The sequence below is a fragment of the Rhineura floridana genome, chromosome 2 (genome assembly GCF_030035675.1).
Source record: "Rhineura floridana isolate rRhiFlo1 chromosome 2, rRhiFlo1.hap2, whole genome shotgun sequence".
NCBI classification, from domain to species: domain Eukaryota; kingdom Metazoa; phylum Chordata; class Lepidosauria; order Squamata; family Rhineuridae; genus Rhineura; species Rhineura floridana.
The window spans coordinates 194184612-194210669 of record NC_084481.1 but is presented as its reverse complement, the minus strand read 5'-3'; the positions used below and the strand labels follow the sequence as shown (position 1 = coordinate 194210669).

Sequence of the window (26058 nt, the reverse complement as noted above, 5' to 3'; positions counted from 1 at the left end):
AGTTCAGGTTCAGGGATCTGCCCTATATCTTCCACTGTGAAGACAGATGCAAAGAATTCATTTAGCTTCTCTGCAATCTCCTTATTGTTCTTTAGTACACCTTTGACTCCCTTATCATCCAAGGGTCCAATCGCCTCCCTAGATGGTCTCCTGCTTTGAATGTATTTATAGAATTTTTTGTTGTTGGTTTTTATGTTCTTAGCAATGTGCTCCTCAAATTCTTTTTTAGCATCCCTTATTGTCTTCTTGCATTTCTTTTGCCAGAGTTTGTGTTCTTTTTTATTTTCTTCATTCGGACAAGACTTCCATTTTCTGAAGGAAGACTTTTTGCCTCTAAGACCTTCCTTGACTTTGCTCGTTAACCATGCTGGCATCTTCTTGGCCCTGGCGGTACCTTTTCTGATCTGCGGTATGCACTCCAGTTGAGCTTCTAATATAGTGTTTTTAAACAACTTCCAAGCATTTTCGAGTGATGTGACCCTCTGGACTTTGTTTTTCAGCTTTCTTTTTAACAGTCCCCTCATTTTTGTGAAGTTTCCTCTTTTGAAGTCAAATGTGACCGTGTTGGATTTTCTTGGCAATTGGCCATTTACATGTATGTTTAATTTAATAGCACTGTGGTCACTGCTCCCAATCGGTTCAACAACACTTACATCTCGCACCAGGTCCCGGTCCCCACTGAGGATTAAGTCCAGGGTTTAAGTCCCTGTCTCACACCCTTTCTGATGGGGAACCAATCAGTTTCTCCATATTCTGTCCTTACAGTAGCCTCTTGTCCAGAGTATAGTGTGCACATCAGGACAATCAGATGTCTTTTAAAGCATTCCATAGTTTTTCATGATCTACTACAAAATCAAAGGCTTTGCTGTAATCTATAAAGCATAGGGTGATTTACTTCTGAAATTCCTTGGTTCATTCCATTATCCAGTGTATGTTTGCGATATGATCTCTGGTGCCTCTTCCCTTTCCAAATCCAGCTTGGACGTCTGGCATTTCTCACTCAATATAGGGTAACAGCCTTTGTTGTAGAATCTTGAGCATTACTTTACTTGCATGGGATATTAAGGCAACAATTTGATAATTACTGCATTCTCTGGGATCCCCTTTCTGTGGAATTGGGATGTATAATGAACACTTTCAATCTGTGAGCCATTGTTTAGTTTTCCCTATTTGTTGACAAATGTTTGTCAAAATTTGGACAAATTCAGTCTCAGTAGCTTGTAACATCTCTATTGGTATGCCATGTGTTCCTGGTGATTTGTTTCTTCCAAATTTTTTAAGAGCAGCTTTCACCTCACATTCTAATATTTCTGGTTCTTCATCATACTGTTGCTCTGTGATTGAATCTGTCATCCTGGCATCTCTTTTATAGAGTTCTTCAGTGTATAGCTTCCATCTTCCTTTTATTTCATATCGGTCAGTCAGTGTGTTCCCCTGTTGATTATTCAACATCCCTGCTCTTGGTTTAAATTTCCCTTTCATTTCTCTAATCTTTTGGAATAGGGCTCTTGTTCTTTCCTTTTTGTTGTCCTCTTCTGTTTCTCTACAATAACTATTGTAATGGCTTTCTTTGTTCCTACGTACTAGTGGCTGTATTGTTGCATGTAGGGTTCTAACCATGTTTCTATCTCCTTTTGCTTTCCTTCTTCTGTTTAACCAATTTAAAAGTTTCTTCAGTCATCCATTGAGGCCTTTCTCTCTTTTTAACTAGAGGTATTGTCTTTTTGCTTTCTTAATAATGTCTCTGACTTCACTCCACAGTTCTTCTGGTTCTCTGTCAACTAAGTTTAAAGCCTCAAATCTGTTCCTTATTTGATCTTTGTATTCTTCTGGGATGTTATTTAAATTGTATTTTGGCATTATGATTCCTTTGTTGTTCTGTAGCTTTACTCTGATTTTCGATATTACCAGTTCATGATCTGTACCGCATTCTGCTCCTGGTCTTGTTTTTGCAAAAAGTATGGAACTTCTCCATCTTCTGCTACCAATTATGTAATCAGTTTGATTTGTATATTGACCATTTGGTAATGTCCATGTGTACAGTCGTCTTTTTGGTTGCTCAAAAAATGTGTTTGCAAGCAACAAATTATTGGCTTCACAGAATTCAATAAGTTTCTCCTGCTTCATTTCTATCTCCTAAGCCCCATTTCCCACAATTTTTAGTTTTTCTCTGTTTCCTGCTTTTGCATTCCAGTCCCCCATGATTATCAGGACATCTTGTTTTGGTGTGTGATCAATTTCTTCCTGTACTTCTGCATAAAATCTCTCCAATTCCTCTTCTTCTGTGTTTGCCCTTGGAGCGTAGACTTGGATGATGGTTATATTAGTAGGTTTCCTGTTTAATCTCATGGATATCACTCGCTCATACCTTGCGTTGTAGCTCCTAATCGCTCTTGCTACATCACTTCTCACTATTAAAGCAACCCCATTTCTTCTTAATTTCTCATTTCCTGCATAAAATATTTTGTAGTTGCCTGATTGAAAATGTCCCATTCCTGTCCATTTTAATTCACTCATGCAAAGTATTGTAATGTTGATACGTTCAATTTCTTTCTTGACAATTTCTAACTTTCCTGGTTCATGCTTCTCACATTTCATGTTCCTATTGTGTACGTCATACAAATCCGGACTCTCCTTTCGCATCTGTTTGCATCAGCCTCTGGGCTTCCTTTCAGCTTTGACCCAGCTGCGTCATTAGTCACAGTGCTACTCGTACTTGTCATTTGTTCTTCCCCAGTAGCTCGCTGAGTGCCTGCTGACTGGGGGGCTCTCATCTTTCAGCACTGTCTTGTGTTGCATTTAGGATACTCTGTTCATAGGGTTTTTGTGGTAAGAGGTATTCAGAGGTGGTTTACCATTGCCTTCCTCCAAGTCTGGATGCATCTTAGTCTGGTGTCTGAGCTTTGACCATTCTGCCTTGGGTGACCCTTCTAGGAGTCTAGCCTCTTGGTCTAGACTCCTGACGGCATTGCTGTCAGCTTCTTTGAAACTCTCAAACCCTCTCACCATGTTAAGGTGTGCGTCTTAGAGGGGGTACATTTGAAAACATCTTGTAAACTTATTGAACCTATATGCTCTTTCCGTTTGCCATAGGTGTTTTGGGGAGGAAAAAAGATAGAATGGAGTGCATGTGACCTTCCATATCGAGCTTGGTTTTGGGGAAAAGACAGTGGTAGAGTGAGGACCCTGAATCAAAAAGGCATTTTTGTTAGAATAATAGTTATAAAAAGCTAACAAAATACACAAGTTCTAATGTTTCAAGAGAACTGCCTAAAATGTGAACAATAATAATATCATATGAACCATTGGCCTGAACTGGACCACTTAGTAAGAATAATTCCCTGTCATGTTATTGAAAGCATCTAGGTAATGGTTGCACTGACACAAAAACACTAGTGTGGATCCCCTTTCTGTGTTCTGAACCTCTTCTTTATCACACCTAAAATGGGAGATGATTTCCAAAGAGGCATGCTTAGGGTTTGGAAACCGCAATCAAATACAGCAATCAAAGGGAAAGGAATGCCTGTTTATATTCAGTATTTTAGAACAAGCATGGTGAAGACTTCCCTTGCATTTCCCAACTCATCACTAAAGGGTTGCAGGAAAGATCTCTTAACATGATACCTTGCATTTAGTTGTTAGTCTTCTTTGCTTCAGGCACCAGCTTGTTGGAGTGGTATCATCAGATGGTCAGACTTGGCTTTTTCCAGTAGTTGTGTGCTATGTGCGCGTGTGTGTGTGTGTGTGTGTGAGAGAGAGAGAGAGAGAGAGTGAGAGAGAGAGAGAGAGAGAGAGAGAGAGAGAGATACTTACTACCCTGGATTTAAGCGTTCTGTTTAGTCTTGCTTCCAGTTATCATGCTGATTGATAGAAAAACTGGAGGCATGACCAAAAAGATTTAGGCTCAGATCCACATTGTATTTTGGCACCATGAGTACCCTAGTATGCACTTTCCCCACTGCACATAGAAACTTTCATGTGAACTGCAAGTTCTATGAGTAGGCTTCTTTTGTATAGTCTGTCTCTTTGTTTTCATAATGCATCACATGAGCAAGGCCGACTTGCATAGGTGTTTCATGCATATAAGGTTCAGTTCACATTAAAGGCACTACATATTGTGAGAGAAGACGCATGAGTTTAAGGTAGACTCTCACACCCTTCAATGTGTACATCCTACACACCAAGGATGTGCGAACTGATCAGAAGCAGCCATGAGAGATTCTTGATGAGATGCTTGTTGGGGGTAATACTTAACTTTAGATGCCTTCAGTAGGAAAGCTTCTACTTCAGAGCCAAGTACTGCTTCTCCTTAATGGTGTCATGCCAAATCTATCATCATGGAAGGAGAGTGAAGAGTATTTTAAGTGCTTCATCCAGGGCTTATGGATCAAGAACATGCATAGCTTCCTTTTTGCAATCCAATGTCCAAAAACAGCAAGCATTTATTTTCAATTGCCTCTGGCTGCCTTTATATTCCTGCCTGGCCCTTAAAAATCACTGCTGTGCTCATAAACAGGCAGGTAACTATATATAAAAGCCGTTTTTTAAATCTCTTAATGACCTAGCCTTTGTTTATACCTTGGCATCAAACGTCAAAACACTTTTTATCAGCAGTAAAGCCTCTCATGAAATAAACGTGTTACGTAAAGAAACAGATACATAAAACTTCAAAGAAACTAGCCTGGTCCTCTAAAAAGGCCTGTTGAATTGTTTTGCAGAGCAAGCATAAGCAGATACACAAACCTTTAATATCAGCTGTTTTTCACAGATTACGGTAGAAATAAACATTGGAAGAGAATGCAACACTAGTAGTATAATCACAGGCTTACAGATCAAAAATTGAGATGTCCTTTAGTTAGTAAACAGATGTCTGCTTGAGAAGCCCTGTTGTTAAGTGTAAAGGGAAGAAAATTTATTATTCTCTGCAGGTGGTTACTTTGATGAGAAACTAGTTTCATTGGAGACCAAAGCACAAGCTGGGATGTAAAGCAAACACTGATACTCGGAGCTTCTTCACTTGCTTGTTTGTAGGATAAGAATTTGACATATACTTGGCTTTGATGTATATATTTCCCTATATTTGGCAACATTCTAGTTAGAGCAAAATGTGTTTGTTTCTCTTGAATCCTGGTGCTCCCTATGGGTGGTCCTTGTGATGTTCCTGCTTATAGTGTAAATATGGTAAGTGCTGTTTATATAGAAGACATATGGTAAGTGGAGTGAAAGAGGAGGGGGGAGTACACAAGCAGTAGAATGCTGGATGATTGGCTGAGCGTTTGAATGGCTGGGAGTATAAATGGCAGAATGACAGTTGAATCTGGGTGGATGTTGGGAGTGTGGAGAAAGAGGTGTTTGAGGGTGGAGGTCAGGAGTGTGGAGAAAGAGGGAGTTGGAGTTCTGATTAATAATAAGTCAAGTACAAAACAGGAATAGATGAAACCATACGCTTGTGAAACATTCTAAAACTAATCTTGTTATTTCTGATATTTAATAGATATTTACTTGGTTTACCAAAGGCCTGATCCTTGGCTGGGGGATATACATACCAGAAGGGAGGGCAAGGTAATTACCAAGGCTGAACAGAAACAGTATCTAATGGTGGCAGCGGTGAAGGGAGGAATAATAACAATTCAAGTATCCAGAGCAACCCAGAACAGTATGCGTTATCTATAAAAATACAAGGGGGTTGGGAACAGCATAAGCACGCAGTCACAAAAGTAACCAGCTAGAGAGAGACTCAGGCAAAGTCTCTGGGAGTATTGGTTATAGGACGTGACTGGTGGTGCTGCCTAGCAGGGGGATCTAGTGAGATCTGTGCTAGAGCGGAGTGAGAAACCATATAAAGGACGGTCCGGACTGGTGGTATCCCTGGTGGTGCCTAGTGAAAGGCAGTAGCCACAAGCAGGTGGGAACCTGACAGGGAGAACCAGGGAAGGACGTCACAGTCCTCACTGCGATAAGAGCAGAGTGCTGGACCACCAGCTTAAAAGAATGGTAGGCACACTAGCTTGTCTGTAGTGGCCAATACCTCACCATGTAACATCTCTGGCACATTTAATGAACATGATGGTTTACAATCAGTTACATACAGGAAAATCCTCCACAGTTGGAACCTGCAAAACCTAAATGATTTAAAATGCTAGCCTCTCTAAGAAGCCTACATTAATTATCTGTTAGCTTATTCAACAAGTGCAAGTGAAGCTCTCTGTGGGCAAATGTACTCGGAATAATGCTGCATACTAGTGATTTCACACCACAACAAATTTGACTATAATCTGGACAAATAGCTGCAAGATTAATCTTTACAGATCAGTGGTCAACTGCCTTGCAAAAGTACTCAGACCCTGACCAATGCTCTCATATTACTGAATTACAAATAGTGCATTGTAATTTCATTCTGTATATTTTATTTTGAAAGTCTGAAACTCAAAATCAATTATTGTAAGGTGACAGTGGTTTTATGTTGGGAAATGTTTGTAAGAAACATAAAAAACAAACATGTTCTTGCATACGTATTCAACCCACACACATTAATATTTGGTAGAACCACCTTTCACTGCAATAAAGCTTTAACTCTTTTGGGGTAGGTATGTACCAGCTAATGTTGTCACTATCTTGAAAAAGGGCAAAAAGAAGGAACCTGGGAACTATAGACCAGTCAGTCTGACATCAATCTGTGGGAAAATTCTAGCGCAGATTATAAAGCGGTCCGTCTGTAAGCACCTTGAAAACAATGCAGTGATTACTAGAAACTAACATGGATTTGTCAAGAACAAATCCTGCCAGAACAATCTTACCTTGTTTTTTGATTTGGTAACCTTCCTGGGCACAGTGAGGAGGAGAGCCTGGCTGGGAGTCCAGAGTCTGTGAGTTCAAATCCCCGCTTGTGTCTCCTAGGTGTCAAGGGCCAGCTAAAGATCACCCCCACAGGGAGTGGCTCAGGTTACGTGCCCTGCCACCTGTGCAGCTGTGGGCAAGCTGCATACTCCCAAGGAGCCCAGTTGCCCCCCAGCTGGCAGTTGCGGACAAGGAAGGGGCTGGCTTGTGCATCTGTGGCAAGCTGAGCAGGCCCTAGCCAGCTGGGGAGGACTAGCCTCAGAGGGAGGCAATGGTTAAACCCCCTCAAAATACCACATACCATGAAATCCCTATTCATAGGGTCACTGTAAGTCGGGATTGACTTGAAGGCAGTCCATTTCATTTCATTTCATGTACTAGCTTTGCACACAGTGTCGGAGAGATTTTGACTCATTCAGGTCGTTCAGGTTGGTCGGACATTGCTTATGGACGCAGTTTTCAAACAGTGCCACAGATTCTCAAAGGGCTCAAGATCAGGACTTTGACTGGGCCACTGTAGGACATTCACCTTTTTGTTCTTGAGCCACTCCAATGTTGCTTTGGCCTTCCTCCCACGCCTCAGTTCTTTAGTGGACTGAAGCAGATTCTCATGCATTATTTCCCTGTACTTTGCTCCATCCATTCTTCCTTTGATTTTAACAAGATGCCCGGTCCTTCCATCCATACTGAAGCAAATGTTGGGGATTTTTCTGCCCTTCACACTCATGTGTTCTACTTCTAATGCCTGAATAGGGGTAGTTTCTCCATTCAGTATAATTTTGGTCACACTGAAGGTGTACCAAGGCAAATGATGTTAACATTTTGTAGTTCAGATTTTTAATATGCGCTTCCACTTTTCTCAAACTATTCACACCTATGTTGGTATCAAATCATGATTTTGAAATAAATTATAAAACCTTCACTCATTCAATTTTCCATTTCAGGAAAGCAACGAATACAGCAGTTGGCTGAGAATACCAGGTATTTCCGAGGGTGGCTTAAGAAAATGGGCTTTATCATCTACGGAAATGAAGACTCACCTGTTGTACCTTTGATGTTGTATATGCCGGCAAAACTTGGGTAGGTTGTATAGGGTGATGGTGTCCATTTAGCACTGGCAAAAGTAACAATTGGAAGCATTCCCAATTCCCTGCAAAACAGTCAGTTGTAGAGCAGAAGAAGCTGCCACTGTTTGGAAATTGACAGGTAGTACATTTGGTGCATGAGAAAAGGGAGGTATAAAGTTCCTCCTGTTGGAGGTTAGACTCTCATTCTTGGGAAGCTGGATTTTCTGCTCAGTTCCACATTCTACTTGCCTTTTTCATAACTACATGGAATCACAGAACACTCCTGGAAACCTCTGAACAGTACAGGCCTTCTGCTCAGATAGCAGTTGGCAAGGGAGGGGTGGTGGAATTCTTTGTAAATGAGCTCCCAAGCTGAAGTTGCTGTGTTCTATCAAAGATACTTACAAGTTTAAGTTACAAATCCATTTAGAAGTAGCCTGCTGGAAGACCAGCCCCTGCCAAATAGAATTTTTCAGCTTTGTACAAACTTAATACAGTGAAACCTTTCTAGAAAGACCACCTCAGGACTGAACACAAGAGACCTTTGTGTGCAGGCATTCTGCTTCTAAGGCAAGGCAATCAGAACAGTGGCCTCCCAGGCATTCTTCACCAGAACCAGCCTTCACATCCACCTTCACATCCTCTAAGCAGCATAACCTTGTGTTGCTGCTGATGTATTAATCTTGTCTTGCTTCCTCTGCAGTGCATTTGGGCGAGAGATGTTGAAAAGACACATAGGTGTTGTTGTTGTGGGTTTTCCTGCTACTCCAATAATTGAATCCAGAGCCAGATTTTGTCTGTCCGCAGCTCATACCAAAGAGATGCTTGATATTGTAAGTATTCAAGTTTGTCCTTGCTCTGTCATCTTTTAACTAGTGCTAGCAATTAGACATGAAAGAGATCTTCCAGGCAGGAGCAGCACTGCATGAGTTTTGTGCTTAGGTCACATCAGTGCTTTCCTACTTCTAACACCTAACCTTAGTGTATTCTCTTATAATTGCAACATATAATCTTGGTTAGGCTGCTTTGATTTGTAAATTTGAGTGGGAAAGCCCTCTGCTCGTTTTGAGTCAGTTGGTGTGTCACTAGAGGTTCTGTACTGAATCACCCACTGTATTACTAAAGTGTTGGCTGACAAAGAGGGAAACTATGAAGAAGACATTCTAGACACCACTTGTGACTTTGTCCTTGTTGAATAGCAGCATTTAGAAAGAGATTGGGTAGCTTGCTTATAAAATGGTGGGCTGAATACAGTTAATTAATGGTGTGTTTCAAATTGCAGGTGGGAACACTGTGTTTTTACACACCAAATTATTTGCACAGTATCAAAGCATTTTTAGCATATCATCAAAGGGCTAATACAATTTTTAGCAACTGCTGAGAATTCCATATTTTTCATTTTTGACTTCAGAATCTCTAAACTATTTCTACAAATCCTGTCATCTGTTAATTTGAATTCTTAAAAATTATTGATCTGAACGTACAGTGCCTTATGTAACCTTTGTATACAGAGCTACACATTTACTTGGTGGTGGGCTGGATGAAGGTCAATAAACTGAGCCTGAATCCTAGCAAGATGGAGGCGCTGTGGGTAGGTGGTTCCCCAGTCCGGATAATTGGTCAATTGCTCAACCTGAAAGAGTAGCTGTTTAGTCTGGGGGTGCTCCTGGATCCATCTTTGTCACTAGAGGCCCAAGTGACCTCAGTGGGTAGCAGTGCCTTTTACCAGCTTCAACTGGTAAGACAGCTGTGGCCTTTTATGGATTGGTATCGCCTGACCACTGTTGTTCATGCACTTGTTTTTTTAATATACTTTATTGATTTTTATACACTTGATACATTATATCTGTCCCCACCCCACCCACCATACATCGCTCCAAATACCTGTTTATCCATAACCTTGTATTTGCACTCCATAATCATTACAGTTCTCACTCATCTCATAATACATACAGAAAGTAATCATGATCTCCACAGACTCATGAAGGGGGCAGGTCCTGTCTCCAACTATCAGCCCATGATGTAAACAGAATAAATGGTTGCCAGTATTTTGTGAATGTGTCTTTCTTTTTTAATCCTTTACTCATATTCAGTTTCTGTGTTAACTTTTCTAGCAGTGCTATCTCCCATATTTTTCCATACCATCTGTCTATTGATGCCCCTACCAAATCTTTCCAACATCTGGCTATAACTTGATGGGCAGCTACTAACATAAAACTAATTAATGTTTCACTTTGCAACCCACTGTTTTCATTTATGAATGAATTTAACAGTGCTAATTCTGGTGTTAGCTGCACTGTCTGTTCAGTTATCTTACCCATTTCATTTTGTACCTCAGCCCAGATTTTTTTTACTTTCTCACAATCCCATCACACGTGTTTATAGGATCCTATGCCCCTACATTTCCACCAATACTCATGGGATCCAGTTTTAGATATATACCACATCCTGAGTGGGTCCAGTAGCATCTCTGTATTATTTTTAACGCTGTTTCTCTATGTGAGTTGGCAATGGAAGTGTAAGGGAACTTAACCTACATGTCTTGCCACCTATCCTTATCTATTATCATTTCCAGTTCTCCTTCCAAATATGCCTTGGATATTTGTTGTGTCCCCTTATCTGCACTTAATAAATGCTTATATATCCTGGATACCAGGCCTCTGTCACCGCTATCTAGACTAGATTTCTATCTTGCTCACATTGTCAGGGACCTGATACCTACTTCCATAATTGCAGGCTTGTGAATAAATGCACTCAACTGAAACCATGTCATCCATGTTACCCCACCTCTCTTTCCCTCCATAAATGTCTTGATAATGGTTGATCCCCTATGCAATAATCCTGTAATCTATACAGATCCACTTCCACCAGAATTGAGTCATTCACTGGCCTATCCAGATTATAAAATCTTGTATGGCTACGAATCGGGATTAGTGAGGATATCCCAGGTATAAACAGCTCTTTTTGCGTATTCCAGACCTCAAAAATTGGAGTGATCATAATAGCATCCACTTACTACACTTTCTGATCTCCTTCCTAATGTATGGGATTCCCTTTCAATTTTCATTTGGTAATAGTGCCTTCTCTATTTGCACCCATCTCCTTATGTTTTTAGTATCCGTATATGTTAACAGATGCCTTATCTGAAAAGCCTCAAAATACCATTGCAAGTTTGGCACCCTTCAACCTCCCTCTATCCTTGTCCTATACCTATAGTTCATAGTAACCCTAGGCCGCTTTGAATTATAGATGATTTTTTCCCATGCACTTATAACTTCCAGGCTGGGTTACTGTATTGCATTCTATGTGGGGCTGCCTTTAAGGTTGGTCTGGAAGCTGCAGCTGGTGCAAAATGAGGACTGCTCACTGGAGCAGGATATTGCCAACATGTTATTCCACTGCTGAAAGAATTACACTGGCTGCCTATTAGCTGCCAGGCCAAATTCAAGGTGCTTCTTTTAATATACAAAGTCCTATACAGCTTGAGATTAGGATATCTGAAAGATTGCCTTACCCCTTGTGTACCCAGTTGATTACTGTGCTCTGCGGGTGAGGGCCTCCTGCAGATACCATCTTATCAGGACATCTGTTCCACACAACATAGGAAACAGACCTTTAATATTGTGGCACCTACCCTTTGGAATTCCCTCCCCTTAAATATTAGACAGGCACAGTCTCTGTTATCTTTTCAGCACCTACTGAAGACCTTCCTCATTTGCTTGCACTTTAAATAATCTTAAGAGAAGTGGATTTAATTTATTCAGGTGCCCAAAAAATCTGAAAGTCTTGGGTGCTATCCAGATTGAGATGAATAATAGCAGACCCAATAAGTAAGAGCATAGCTCTTTCATTTTTATGACAAAGGATACCCTGTCATAACCCATTCTAATGTCTAAACCAGTACAGAAGAAGAATTGGTATATATGTCTCTAGAGTACAATGGTGCAGGATCATTACTAATTTAGTGCCAAACAAGAAGGCAGGCAGGGAGGGAACAACCTTGGAAGCATATAATAAAATGCAGAGGAATCTTGCAAAAGCACTATATCAGGGCTTACTGAAAAGTTCAGTCCATATCAAAAAGTTCTAAAGACCTAATATGTGCATAGGTTGCCTATAATTCATATGTTTCCATAGTTTTGTAAAGTTGCTATTTTAAAAAAAAGAGAGGTGATTATTCTGTTCACAAACATACTTGTCCTCTCAAATGGATTGGCTCTGGAAAAGCATATGTAATAGGCCTGACAGACTTAGTCACCATGACAACTCTTCCCCCCAAATACTCTTCCAGGGGTTGAGAGACCCTGCTGAATGGGGTGGGCTGTGGTTTGAAGGACTGAGGCAAACAATGGGATCCCTAAAAATTGGGCAGACAACTTCTGCAAGCAGGAACGCCACTTGTGGAAAGTGTCTTTGCCCAATTTTCAGGGATTCCTCCTTCAGCCCCCATACCACATACCACCCTAGTCAGCAGGGTCCCCTGACCACTGGTGGAGTGTTGGGGGGGGGCTGCCATGGAGAAGAAGGGTGGGGAAGTCAGTTTTCACCAGCCCAGTTAATGCACATAACCCTAACCCAATATTTATAGAGTCCTGTGGCACCTTAAAAGACTCAGAAATATTGTGGTATAAGGTTTTGTGAACTAAAAAAAGCTTATGCTACAATAAGTTCATTGGATTTCAAGGTGCCATTGAATTCATAGTCTTATTTTAGCACAAACACCTACTCTTCTGAATTTAAAAAGCACTTTTCAAACCAGCTGTCAGTTTTTCAATACCACATGGTAGCATTCACTGAGGTCCACTTTTACATGAGTAGCACTACACTGGAACAGAAGATTATATTGGTTTACTGATACCCATGGCAAAAGTATCAAAGTAGCTTCATTTATGAAAAATCATTACAGAGGCTTGAGCCTTCCTTTCTTCAGTATATGTAAAGTTATATATTTCAACATGATTGAAGCACTGGTCTGAAGTGCTTTTACTAAATGATCACTAGCGTTGACAAGTAGAACCTAGGAGCGGCTTTTCAGAGCCAAACAGGTGACAGAGAGACCATGCAGAGCTTGTCCACATGTCTGAGTTTTTTCTTACTTGCTGAAGACAATATATCTGTTACCCTTTTTTGCTCTTTTTTCTCCTCCTCACCTCCCCCACCCCACGTTCAGTGTGGAGGTCTCTTTTTAAAAAAACCTAGTATTTGTTTATCCTTCCTTATAAAATTGACCCACATGATGGTCAGTGGTTCTCTGGTACAATGTATAACTCTTTAGTGTAAATAAAACTTCCTTGCCTGAAAATATTTTGGCCTTGGATCGGAGCAAAACCCCTCATAATCTCCATCTCTCTGGGCTGTTGCTTTCTTTTCAGTGATGAAAAATTTATTACACTTTCCTGAAGTCAGAGTTCACCCATGCCATTTCCTTTGTGGTCTTTGTAAGTCACATGCTTCTCTTTGTTTTAAATTAATAAAATCCTAAATCTGAGACTCTTTCAACAGAAATTCAGCCTGAAATTATTTCCGTATGTTGCTTTTTGCTAAAGCTGTGCATCAGATGTGCTCACCATTAGATAACATTTGGCAATTTCTACCTTTGTCCCTCTTTTTTTCCTCTACTCCCCCCAAATTCAGACCTTATGTGGCCTCTGTTTGGGGGGGGGGCTTTCCCACACTGTGTCACCACCGTGAGGTTTCTTGGCACTCATTTGTTCACTCTCCATTGTCGGTTATCTGGGCCACTTAGATTAGGGACAAGAGCTACTGAATTGTGGGTGGGGTGAGGGGCTTGGTATTTCCTCACATTTGCCATATACTGTCCCTTGAGAAAAAAAGGGCACAAATGAAAGGTATGAAAGTGTTGTGGAAAGGAGGGGTGAAGATTTGTGCTGTAAATAAATAGTCCACTATACATCTAGGAAGGAAATATTGTGACTCTGATGGCTGTTCGAGCAAGGCATTTAGAAGCTGTCACAAATCAGTAAACTTAAGTTCTGTACATGGAACTAGTGGAAAGTGTAAACCAAGAGTGGGTAGACTTCAGGTTTGTTAGATCCACTTTGTTTTTTAATAGAACCTCAAAGTCTACCAGCTAGAGCCAGGGGCAAACAACACAATATAGTTAGAATTAAAAAACAAGGGTGCCTCTGGGCACATTCTGAACCTGGGAATGTCTTCTTATACCAGACCTGAACTGAGCTCCTATTCTTTTCTCACATACGTCAGCTCTGATTAACTTTCTTCATTTCAGCAGCAATCTAGAAAAAGTCATTTTTTTGCTTGTTAAACAGTTGGGAGTAAGAAATCCTTGCTGATAAGGCAGAGATGTTGTGGCAGATCCTGATATACCTTCTGCCCACCCTGGCGTAAACAAAGAGCAGGAACTGTATGTACTTCACACTAGAATGAAAATTCTGCACCAAATGTTGACAAGAAAGAGTATATATTCTCAATCAGAAGCTTCCCAGGCATATGGTCATAACCATTGCTTGAGTAACTTAATACTGTATCAGAGGGAAGACTGTGAAATGACAGTCTACCTCTTCACCACAATCAGAATGGTGATATGTCAGAACTGGCATCTATTAACTCTTGGCTGCAAAAGCTATGGACATGGTGTATATGGTAAAACTGATTGATGGACCAGGGTAAGAGAAGGCAGGCAGAAATATAATGTTCATTGAAAAATGAACTCTTTGGTTTTTATACTGAAACAGAACACAAAACTCAATAGATCTGTACTTGTTACTTGGGGATATTTAATAATGTGCACATGTGTAACTATTTGATTATCTGATAGTATAATTTAATGTAAAATTATTTCTATTTTTCATAAGATGCGTGCGAACTTTGAGCACTTGTGAGTTCAGAAACTATTATTATTAATTAATGACTGATTATATCTATAATTCAGTGTCTTAACTTTACAGAAATCAATATATTTATATTTAAGTCTTTGTTTAAATCTCTGTAAAATGTTAATTAACAAATGTCAGCACCAAGAATCTGAATTCTGTGATTAAAATTTAACTGTTTTTGCTTATTTTCTGAATTTTATTTTGCTTTTTTTATTGATGGAAAATTCATGGACCGTGAACACATACACACACAATATGCTCCACTGAACATTGCCTGCACTTTTTCAAATCTATCTTCACAGCCTTAAGAACTAAAACCTTGCTGCCTTAAAACAAAAATCAAGGTTCGAAGGATACTAAATTTGGCACTCTGGTATTAAATGTTCTTGCATAGCATTGCAAAATACACTTCTGACAGAATATGCTTATCCACTGAAATACAATATACAGGCATACCCCACTTTAACGTTCGCAATGGGACCGGAGAGTATACTTTAAGCGAAAATAAACTTTAAGTGAAGAACTTGTCTTCACTTGTACTGCACGCAATCACCACTAGATGGCAGCGGCGTCATGCCAATAAAGTGTATGTTATTGCGAAGTGCACGAATGTTAAGCGGGGTATGGGGACATATGGAGCATGTACGTTATAGCGAGGCGACGTTAAGTGAAGCGACGTTAAGCGGGGTATGCCTGTAATAATTTTGAATGGTATAATATGTTTGTTTTCAAATATGTTGCAAGTTGCTTGAAGATCTTTGGATACCAAGTGACTAACAACTGTCATAAATAAGTTCTTGTTCAGTTTTTTAGTTGTATACAGTAAAGTCATTGCACTTGCATAATGACTTCTGCTTGTGTAGTGGAACTTACTCTCCATCTCACCATGCACTTCCCCAAAATCTGATCTGGGTGTTGCCCAACCCTCTAGAACAGATTTGAGGGAGTGGAGGTGCAGGAGGAGAAGTTCCATTATGTGAGTAAAAGTTGCTCTGTGAGCTCATTGACTTCATTGGATACAAACCTTTGCAAGTATTTTTTGTATAAAGCTTTCTCATTAAATACACAACTAGAGATTGAGCTGTAGTTAAATTATGGTAGAAGATGCATTTCATTATTATTCCATTAGCTATGTCCTTGATGCTATAAGAAGAAAAAAGCCTTCCTCAGAAGGCTCACCAAGGAAAGGAAGGAGAATATTTGAAATAACTGCAAACACACAAATAAAAATTATGCCAGGAAGATTAAAGACCTATTGCCAGGAGCCCAGTCTTGGTTTTTCTTAGGTAGCTACTCACTGTGACCTCCTTCCTTGGGTTGCATGCAAATGTTTTGAAAGTAAGGGGAGTTTCAAAACAGTTTATGGCATGGGATTGACTGTTTACAGCAGAGGTGGGGACCTGTGGCCCTCCAGATGTTGATCTACACAACTCCCATCATCTCAGACTATTAGCCATGCTGGCTGGGGCTGATGGGAAGTGTAGTCCAACAACAGGTTCCCCAGACATGGCTTAAAGCAAAAAGGTTAATAAAATGCACTGTGACAGTAAAATCCCCTTGCATGAGCCGAAACGGCTCGAGATCCTACTCATTGCATTTTCTGAGCTTTTTTGATTCAGCAATCCTTTAAAAAAAAAACCTGATGTTCCCCGTTTCCCCTTTTCCAGGCTTTAAAGGAAATAAATGAAGTTGGAGACCTCTTGCAACTGAAATACTCCCGTCATCGATTGGTACCTCTCCTTGACCGGCCTTTTGATGAGACTACATACGAAGAGACTGAAGACTGAATTCTCTCCATTCCTTTTTGTAGACCTGGCACACTCTTCAGAACTCTGTGTGGCTCCAAGGCCAAGATCCTTGAACCAGTTAATGACTGCTTAGCATAAAGAGAATGACTTTTTACTCACAAAACTGGTGGCCATGCTAATGTGTTGTAAACAGCAAAACAAAACCTGGTCTTGCCCTAGGGAGGAGCTTGGCTTACATTTTTTAAAATGCTGATTTCTTTATTTGTCACAATGAGATCACAATGGCCACTGTTGGCACTGGGTGTGTGCCCCATCATACTGCCACACGGGCATTGTTAATGTGTCTTAGGATGCTGTGTAGCTTCTGTCACAACATTTCCTTTTTCATGACTAAAATCTAATCTCCTTAAGAGTGCAAGACCGGCCAGTTTGTTCAGTTAAGGCTTCTGAGGAAATTATTGATACCTAACTTAAATATACTTAACAAGAAATGACACCTAATTTGAATATATTTAACATGAAATAATCAAAGTATATTCCTTGTCCCTTTACATAGTGCTTTTTTGGTCTTTTTATTAAAATGTGGTTGACTTGCCGCTTAAGGACTGTTACTCAGTTCTTCAAGGTACAAAGCAGGAAATCTTCCAGGACTTGTCACCACCTTTGTTTTTCAGTTCGGGTACCAAATGTTCCTTCATTAGGGTAAGTAGCAAAGAATATCTTGCGGAAGGATAGAACTTGATGGGCATTTCCCTTTCCTTGTTTAGAATTCCTTCAGCTCCAGAGTGCAGTCACAATTCTGCTTTCCAAAAGTGAGTTCTAGTATTACTTGTTGGAACGGTGACTGTCTGTCTTAACTCTGGGGATTGGGGTTTGGGAGGAGAATCAGACTGGCTGGGAGGAAATTGCATGCTAAGGCACCTTTTCCTCCGTTCATGTAGCAGCATTCCTGCTCTTCTTCCTGGCAGAACTGATGGTGCAGTTCTTCAAAATGTAAATGCTGACGGTCTGTCTCCTCAGAGGGCCTTCCGTGTGATACTTTCATTGATCCTGCTATATTGGTACCAATTAGATGCCTGCTGTGGCCACAGAAGGTAGACAGCATGAGGCACAATCCCACTACAGTGTATATGCACAGGTGGTTATTCACCTGGAGTATTTTGTGAAGTTGCTTTTATAGCAATCTGTGTATCAAGAGCAATTAATAGGTTCCCAAGTATACAAATGGAAAAAATGACTCTTAGTCTGTTGGGATTCTTTGTGCTAGTGGAAGCAACCATTTTATTAGCTTTGTTTCTCAACACCTACTTCTCCCATTTCACATACCTTAATCTTTGGATTTTTGCCCCCAAATGTTTAAAATTAACATTGGAAGCAAAAATGCTTCACTTTTGGAGAATTGGATTCTCAAAAGCAAGCTAAACTGAGAAATTAGTTGCTGTCAGCTCCATCTTCCAGTGAATTCAGTTTACTATGGCTGTTTTTTTAATGTACTAGAGATAATATATGGGCATTGGCAGAAGTGCAGTGTGCTGTTTTCACACATATGCATTGTGAAGTCACAGTATCCGTGGTTTAACTTCATATTCTTTTAGCCATAGAATTCTTTAACATTTTGCACATAGGAAACCTCCTCACTTGTACATGCTTTATTAATTCTCGCAGAGGATTATGCCTAACACTGGAAGTTTCTGAGCAACTGAAAGTCTTTCAGGTTGCTTAAAGAGCCTCTGCTTTCCCTTCCAATGTGGCGAGAACTTTAGATAGGTCAGGGTAAGGACTTCCAAGGTCTGATTCAGAATTAAGAAATGATATTTGACCAAAGAACAGATTGTAGTTACTAATGTGTGCAGTACTTTTTGCCAAGGCCTGAAACAAAGGTAGAGCTTAAGCTTTGCGGGTGCATTTCCAAGTCATAGAACCAAATGCACAGGAAAAAGGAAAGAGTCAAAATAGTATCTAAAAGTTCCCATTTCACAAATAATATGTTCATATGAACTGGCTCTGCTGGAACTAGTCTTCATTTCCACTGAATTTTAGCAGCGCACCTTGGGGGGACTTTCTATATCTCCATATATCTGTGTTAATGCCAGACCATCATATATTTCCTGATCATTCCAAAGATCTTCTGCCCTGGATTAGTGAGTTATTGGGAATGACAGTTTGCATTTCTCTATCAAGCTGCTTAAGGGCAGCACCACACAACTGTTTCAGGAGACACTGATTTGCCAGCAACGTCTTCTGCAGCAGACGTGTGAAGTACAGTGATAAGAGATGTGGAAGTTTCCTCCAATAGTCATAAATGATGTGCTATCCAAACCTTGTTTAGACCAGGGCTGGGGAACCTGTGGTCTTCCATAGGTTGTTGAGCTACAGCTCCCATTATTCCTGACCATTGACCATGCTGCCCGGGGCTGATGGGAGTCCGAGTCCAACTTCTTGGAGGGCCACAGATTTCCCATCCATGGTCTAGAACCTATATAGAACGAAATGTAAGAATTAAATAATTTAAAAATAATTTCTGAGGATTTGGTTAAGGAACTGGCTGCCCCTGCACTCAATTGACTTTATCCCCACATAAAGTGATGCAATTTGCAAAGGTTAGTTCATTGGCTGAAAAATATTCATCAAAATAAACTGCTCTGTTTCTGGCCTTGTAAATAAAAGTGCTTTTGTGCATGTGTGTGCATGCACACAGGCAGTCTTAGGATGATACAAAGCTATTTAGGGGGAAAGATTATGTTTAAGGTTTAACAGTAAATGCAGGCTGTTTTTGAGCATGGTTTTGATTGCATTTCCCACAATAGCATTAGTAGAAATACTTCAGTAATACCTACAAGAAAAATTGGACAACCTAGCAGGATGAATGATGTATGGTGGTATGGCTTAAAGCTGACCTAAATACTTAAAACTCTACAGCTCTGTGTTCAGAAAGGAGGATGTCAGGAAAACTTTTTAATACGTGCTTTGCGTGAAAGGTAAAGGGGAAGGAGAATATAGGAGACAAAGGTCTTGCAGCCTCATCTACTGTTTTTCTTTGTGTCCTTTGCTAGAATGGATGCCAGCATCCTGGATGAAGACATTGAGTTGTATTCAACATAGCACTAAGCAGATTGTTCCATCAGCACAAGAATATCTCCTTGCACAGTGGAACAGTGTCCCCCTGTGCACCTCCTAAATCTATTCTGGAGGTTCCATCAACCCTCCAGAGCAGATTTGGGCATGGCACAGGGTACACATGGGGGGAGGAGAGGAAGGAATCCTGTTGCGCTAAGCACACGTTTTTAATTGAATAGTTCTCACCATCAACATGTAATGTGGTATGATGTGGCTCATGGGAATGAAAAAGACAACTTCCCTAGTTTTTGAAAGGGCTCTTCATTGCCTGTATGATCAATCTTTGGGAAATGCAGGGAAAAATGTATTTACAACAGGATACTGGGTGGTTTCCTTATGAAAGAACAATTGCTGTTTTCCTCCCAAGGGAATATTCCAAAAGATCAAGAATGCACCCTAGATTGTCAAGCCAAGCAAATTTAGACACCTGACCTGGAAAAAGATAATGGAAGTTATAGCCCTCACTGTACCAAAGGCCAAAATGCTTATGTTGGAGTAAGTAAACTTCTATCATCCTCTGAAACCTGCCTGATCTAGATCTCCTAAATGGCTGCAGCAATTGAAATGCTCTTGCATTTTGAATTTCATGCACAGATGGAAAGGCCAGGGAGAGCTAAGAAAAATAACTTTCTCTCTGGGTGGTGGTATTTGAACCTTAATTGTTGATGGAAGGGCAAGCACAATGGGATGAAAGGAATAAACCTTGAAGGGTCTAATCTATCACATTTAGCAGCTACCTTCCATTATACCCCAAATACCACATTACAATGTGCAGTGCTGTGTATCAGCTTGGCAACTTGCAGTTTTCATCAGCAGCATCTTCATAATTATCCACCACTGTCCTTTAAAAGAGTGCTGAACGTTGGAATGCTACATACTGCTGTGGGCCTCTATCCAATAACATGCTGGCTGCCTCGAGATCGGAGTTTGAAATATATGAGAACATCATCCAAATGAAGCTGTTTTTGCTAAAAATGGGGGTTCAAATAATACAGCTTGTGTACTTTCTAAGGGATAACTTTTCAGTTGACTTTGTATACTATACTCTGGTATAGATTCTAGAGTGCACGTGGCACAGCATGTTGCACAAACAATGAGCATAATCATTTTCAGTATTTGTTTCTTTAAAATGCATGCGATTAGATAATGCTCAGGTTCCTGCTCTTGTGTATTTTGAAGACACAGGTACTGAAAGATGCAAGTACACACTTCACATTTGTGTTGCTCATTCTATATGTGAGTACTTTGTACTCAGGTGTGCATACCAGAGTCCAAAAAAGCAAAGTGAGAATCTGCCTGAAGGATCTGTGCAATAACAATGCACATTTCCTGTGTCAGGAAAAATGGGAAGAGTATTGATTAACTAGGCTTAATGTTATTTGACTCCTTAAAGTCTGTAAAACTACTTTTTAAAAGGCCTTAAAATGTTTTGGTTCTTGGCATGATTCAAACTGATCCTATAGATAATAAAAACTAGATATTCTATGCCCTTTAGTCATTAAGGTGATTTGGGGTCTGTTCACATATTGGTAGGTCGGTCTGTCAAGCTTAAAATGGTGAAGGATAGTGGCTAATTCTCATCTAAGTGTCCTAGACTTGGAGGCTCACACACAAGATTTTACCATGCACACACTTATCTTCTTAACTCTTTTCATAGAGAATATTAAAATAATGCACTCATAGTGTGATGGTTGGTATATTTTGTCAAGGACTTTGTATTTTCTCCCTAAAGTAGTAAATACTGGCTGTCACCTCCATTAAGGGTGAAATAGTAATATCCACGATATAAATCTAACCAGGTGAATCACATTAGGCTAGCTTCACCATATTGGAATTAATGTGGGAAGCTGATTTAGCTTGCTAACATTCCTGGGAGTTTATTATATGAAGCATTTCATGTGCTCCGACCCTTTATTTGATGGTGTGATGTTTGGCTTTGCAGCTTTGAGGTCTATTTGTTTGTGAAGAGGGTTGATAGAGGCCCAGTCCAGATATAAGAGCTACTTTTGCCTTCTCTCTGTTATGCTTGACATTATCTAATTGATCTTTTTGTAGGGGCTGCTGTAGAACTAATAATCTGATGGGAAAATAAATTATTTAGGTAGCTATCTACGACAGCTGGCAGGTGTCTCTCTAGAGCAGCTGGGATGTGCCAAGAAGGTGACATGATTACCAAAACACTGTCCACAAACAAAAGTGCACTGAAATATGCGAACCTTCCTGTGTTGTCCATTTGCCAAATGTGCTGTCCTTTGGCCAGTATTTCGGCAAACCCCGTCCTAAAGGCATCTCCTGCATTTATGTTACAACTATAGAGGAGGTCAAATTTAGGAGAAAAATGGAGGGTGGGAATTACTATATGGAGCCTGAGGCTTAAGGTTATTATTGGCCCTGAAGCTAATGGTGGCCCATATTTTTATAGCCCTAGGGCAGGCATGCCCTTGAAGTTGCAAGTTCTAAGTCTTAAATTGCAATGTTCTCCTATGCCTCTGTTGGTAATAATGTACATATATCAGATTTTTTTGTAGATATTAAAAATTTTAAATGAAAATTTTAATTGCCTCCCTGTAATGTTCCAGAAATGACTTTTTTACACCTTGAATAATTAACACAAATTTGGGTACCATGTGGGTAAGGAGGATTAAGAGAAGCAGATTCTACATTGGCTTTTTTGAAAGTAACAATGCATGTTAAGCTGAGAGAAACTGCTTGACAAAATCTAGCTATGTTCTGCTTAATAAAGAATTCATAAATTGCCTGTGTGAGCATTTTATTTATTATTTAACAACTTTTATTATACAACCATGAGAGTGCCTGTATACTATAACCAGCATGGATTTTTCACATTCCACAATGTTAAATTGAAAATACCTCCATGCCATTCTGATGTTTCTCATAAGCTCATTTCAAAACAAAACCTTACAAAACTTATAGTCCTGAAATCAGAAACGATTGCTTAACAACCCTTTAAATTTTCATGGTGACACACAAAATAGTCAGACTCAAGAGTTCAAAGTGTGAAAAGAGGGGGGGGGACCAGGCCCTTGTTGGACTTTTTTCTGTCAGTGTTCTCATAATTTGTTGAAATTAATTAAAAATCAGTGTTCACAGAATACCTGTAATCCTGTTACTGACCTTGTCCCATACTCTGACCTTCATCTTCTGCAGTTTAAAAAATGCCTTGCTGATTTTTAATTAAGAAATTTAACATTAAAGTCAATGAGAAGCCCGGGCATGTTCAGTAAGAACCAACTGTCACATGTTCTAAAAGCCAGACTCAACAGCTGCTTGGCTTGGGGCCACACCCACAGCAGACCTTTATTTCACTTTAGACAGTCACTGCTTCCTTCAAAGAATCGTGGGAAGTGTAGTTTCTTAAGGATGCTGAGAGGAGACTCCTATTCCCCTGACAGAGCTCCAGTGGCCCGAGTGATTTGTCAGCCGCTCTGATTGAAGCTCTGTGAGGGAAACGGTGTCTCCTAGCAACTCTCAGCACCCTTCACAAATTACACTTCCAAGGATTCTTTGGGAGAAGCTATGACTGTCTAAAATGGAATAAAGGTCTGGTGTGGATGTGGCCAGTGACAGCTTTGGTTTAAATTTGGGTGGGAGACTACATGTGCCTGCTGTAGAATAAAAAGGTGGGGGAAATGCTGAAAAACAATTATACTGTTGACAATGTCTTAATTTTGGGAAGGAAAGGGGCTTCTCCTCTGCCCACTGCCCACCCACCCAATTTCCTCCCCTTCCTCCCTCCCCCTTTCTGGAGCGAATCTGCCAAGAAGAATGGGCCACAATCCCTCTGACAGTGTGTGCAAAGCTGGTACATACCTACCCACCCCAAAAGACTTAAAGCTATAATTGCAGAGACAGGTGGCTCTACCAAATATTAATATGTGGGGGTTGAATACTTATGCAAGCAACATGTTTGTTTTTTGTTTCTTACAAACATTTCCCAACATAAAACCAATTTCACCTTACAATAATTGATTTTGAGTTTCACTGTTTCAAAATAAAATATACAGAACAAAATTACAATGTACCATTTGTAATTCATATGAGAGCATTCGTCAGGGGTCTGATTACTTTTGCAAGGCAGCTGTGAAGCCTTCAGCATGTTGACATGTATGCTCCTGACCCCTCAGAACACAAAAATGTTCCTCTTCTGCTGAATTGTCTACTCTTAATCCCTTTTTACACTAAAAAAAGTTTGACATTTAAAACGTTTCTTTGGTGTTCTGTGCAAGAACACCTCTGACCTGTGGACATAAGATTCTTGAAGCATGAAGAGGACTTTGCTAAGATGATTAGAAAGAGTCAAGCTCTTACTGGACTCCTCTGGTTATATTTTTGTACATGTATAAAAGTAGGAGCTGCGGGTGGGTGCCACTCTCTTTGCTGTGTTGTTTGCCCTTAGGACAACAATCTCTTACCATGGCTCTGTTGCTTATCCTTTTATATCTTACTCCATTTTTCTGTAACAGTAATGCCACTCTTAATTTGGGTTCATTAAGATCCAGGAAACTCATATGAAGAGCCCTGTTGCATCAGGCCAAAGGTCCATCTAGTCTTGCACTTAGTGACCAACCCCATGCCTATGGGAAGTCCACAAGGATCTGAGCGCAACAATGTTCTTTTTTAACTTTGTTCATGTTTGATTCACTAGAATAAAAGTTTTAAGAAGCTAATACCTTGCTACAACCCCTGTGGTTACTAATGCTACAAATCATCACTTGCCGTAGACAGCCTTTAGTGTGGTAATACTACCATGAAGACAAGAGGGTGATGGAGGTGGGAGTATGAGAAACTGAACTTGTGCAGAGCAAATGAGGGAAGGTTGCGCTCTCAACCCAAATGCTGCCCTATGGAGGAGCAGTTGGGAAGTATGTGAAGCATGCAGGGGTGTAGTCATCCAGTGTCTCGGGGGTCTTAGATCCCTTACTTTTTGCCAGATTAGGTTGGAGGATATTCAGCAGAGAGGATGATGCCTCCCTCTGGACGATAGGCAAGATCTTTAGAGCCTTTCACCTCTTCCAGGGAAGGAGTCATCCCGTCCTCCAGTTCTACCCTGCCTGTGGCGGTGTGTAGCAGCATCTTCTCAGGAGAAAATCCTGTGTTTGAGCCTTTTTTGTGTGAGTTTGATGTCTTTCCTCTTCCTTCCCGTTTGTTTAACCTTAATTTTTTTAAAAAAAAATTCCCCCCGATCCTTTTTCCTTTCCCTTGTCTGTCAGGGCAGCGGGAGGGGAAGGTTCTTTGGATCCCCGTTGCCAAATGGTATCAAAAAGCTCCTGCGGGATACTTGGGTGAGGGACTTGGCGGGTCCTGCAGCTAATATTAAGCAGGACCGCCGCTCCATTCTGAGCACCAGTTTATCCCCGCAGTTTGACCTCGGGGTTTTTGTCGGCCTCAGAGCCAGGGCAGGTCCCACAAACAGGTGGCACTGCTTCCTTGGGTGACCCATTTTCTCCTTTGGCCTCAGAGTTTGGCTGGTCCTGCAATCACCATTTAGGCACCCAGTGCCTTTTCCCTACTGGCTCCAGAACTGGCTCCAAACACCATCAGGCAGGACCACCTACTTGTTTGAGCTCCCAGTGCCCTTTTTTCCAGCTAGCCTCGGAGCTTTGGCGGGTCCTGCAAACAACATCAGGCAGGACCGCCAGTTTATTTGAGCATTTAGCACCATCCCCACATGGTGGTTAGCTCCGTTTGAGGTGAGATCCTGCAACTCCTCTGTTCCGGGTGGGATCGCCTGTGTTGTCGCTCCCTTGCTTTTCCTTTGATAAGCATTCTTATCAGAGACTTCCGGGAAGTTGTCTCTGAAGAAATTAATGAAGATATTAGAGATAAAGTTACCAAGGTCTTGGATAATTTTCTGGACTGGAATGATGTGATGGAGCTTGACATAGAAAAAATCTATGGAATTAACTACAGATATGTGACAATGGAAAAATTCTCAAGAGATGAGCCAGTGCATTTTGTAAAAAAGAACAGAGATATGACTTTACAACAATATTTCAGCAACATATTCAGAATTGATGGCAAGGAAATATTTGTGATAAAGGAAATTCCCATCAACTCTTATTATATGACTATGGCTATGACAGCAAGATTATTATGGGATACTGATAATGGAAGAATGGATACTGAAATTACTGGACTTAACAGGATTATTGAAGATGGAATTAACATTGATAATGGAAGAATGGCTATTGAAATTATTGGACCTAATAGACTTGAACGAGATGGATTAATCGACATGTTTATTTGGAGAAAAATTGAAAGATATATCTCTCAAGGAATTGAAACCTCTCTTTGACTTTTTGTGGAAAGAATAAAATAATGTTTATGAGATTTGATGATTAATTAAGATAACTACTGGAGGAAAGTGATTTTATAATATAATTTAAGAGACAGGATTGTTATATATTGTAG

General features: G+C 40.4%; 1 protein-coding gene across 2 annotated transcripts in view; it reads left to right on the top strand.

The window, feature by feature from the left end:
* The window catches only part of SPTLC2 (serine palmitoyltransferase long chain base subunit 2), a 108456-nt gene extending 86072 nt beyond the window's left edge, over window positions 1-22384 (top strand). The window contains exons 10-12 of one of the 2 annotated variants that reach the window (XM_061611851.1): window positions 7782-7818; window positions 8608-8737; window positions 16429-22384. In XM_061611851.1, the coding sequence (XP_061467835.1) occupies window positions 7782-7818; window positions 8608-8737; window positions 16429-16548 (287 nt within the window). In that variant the 3' untranslated portion in view covers window positions 16549-22384. Of the gene's footprint in view, window positions 1-7781; window positions 7918-8607; window positions 8738-16428 lie in introns of both variants that reach the window. The other variant, XM_061611849.1, reaches the window with a different exon arrangement.
* Window positions 22385-26058: the final 3674 nt, after the last annotated feature.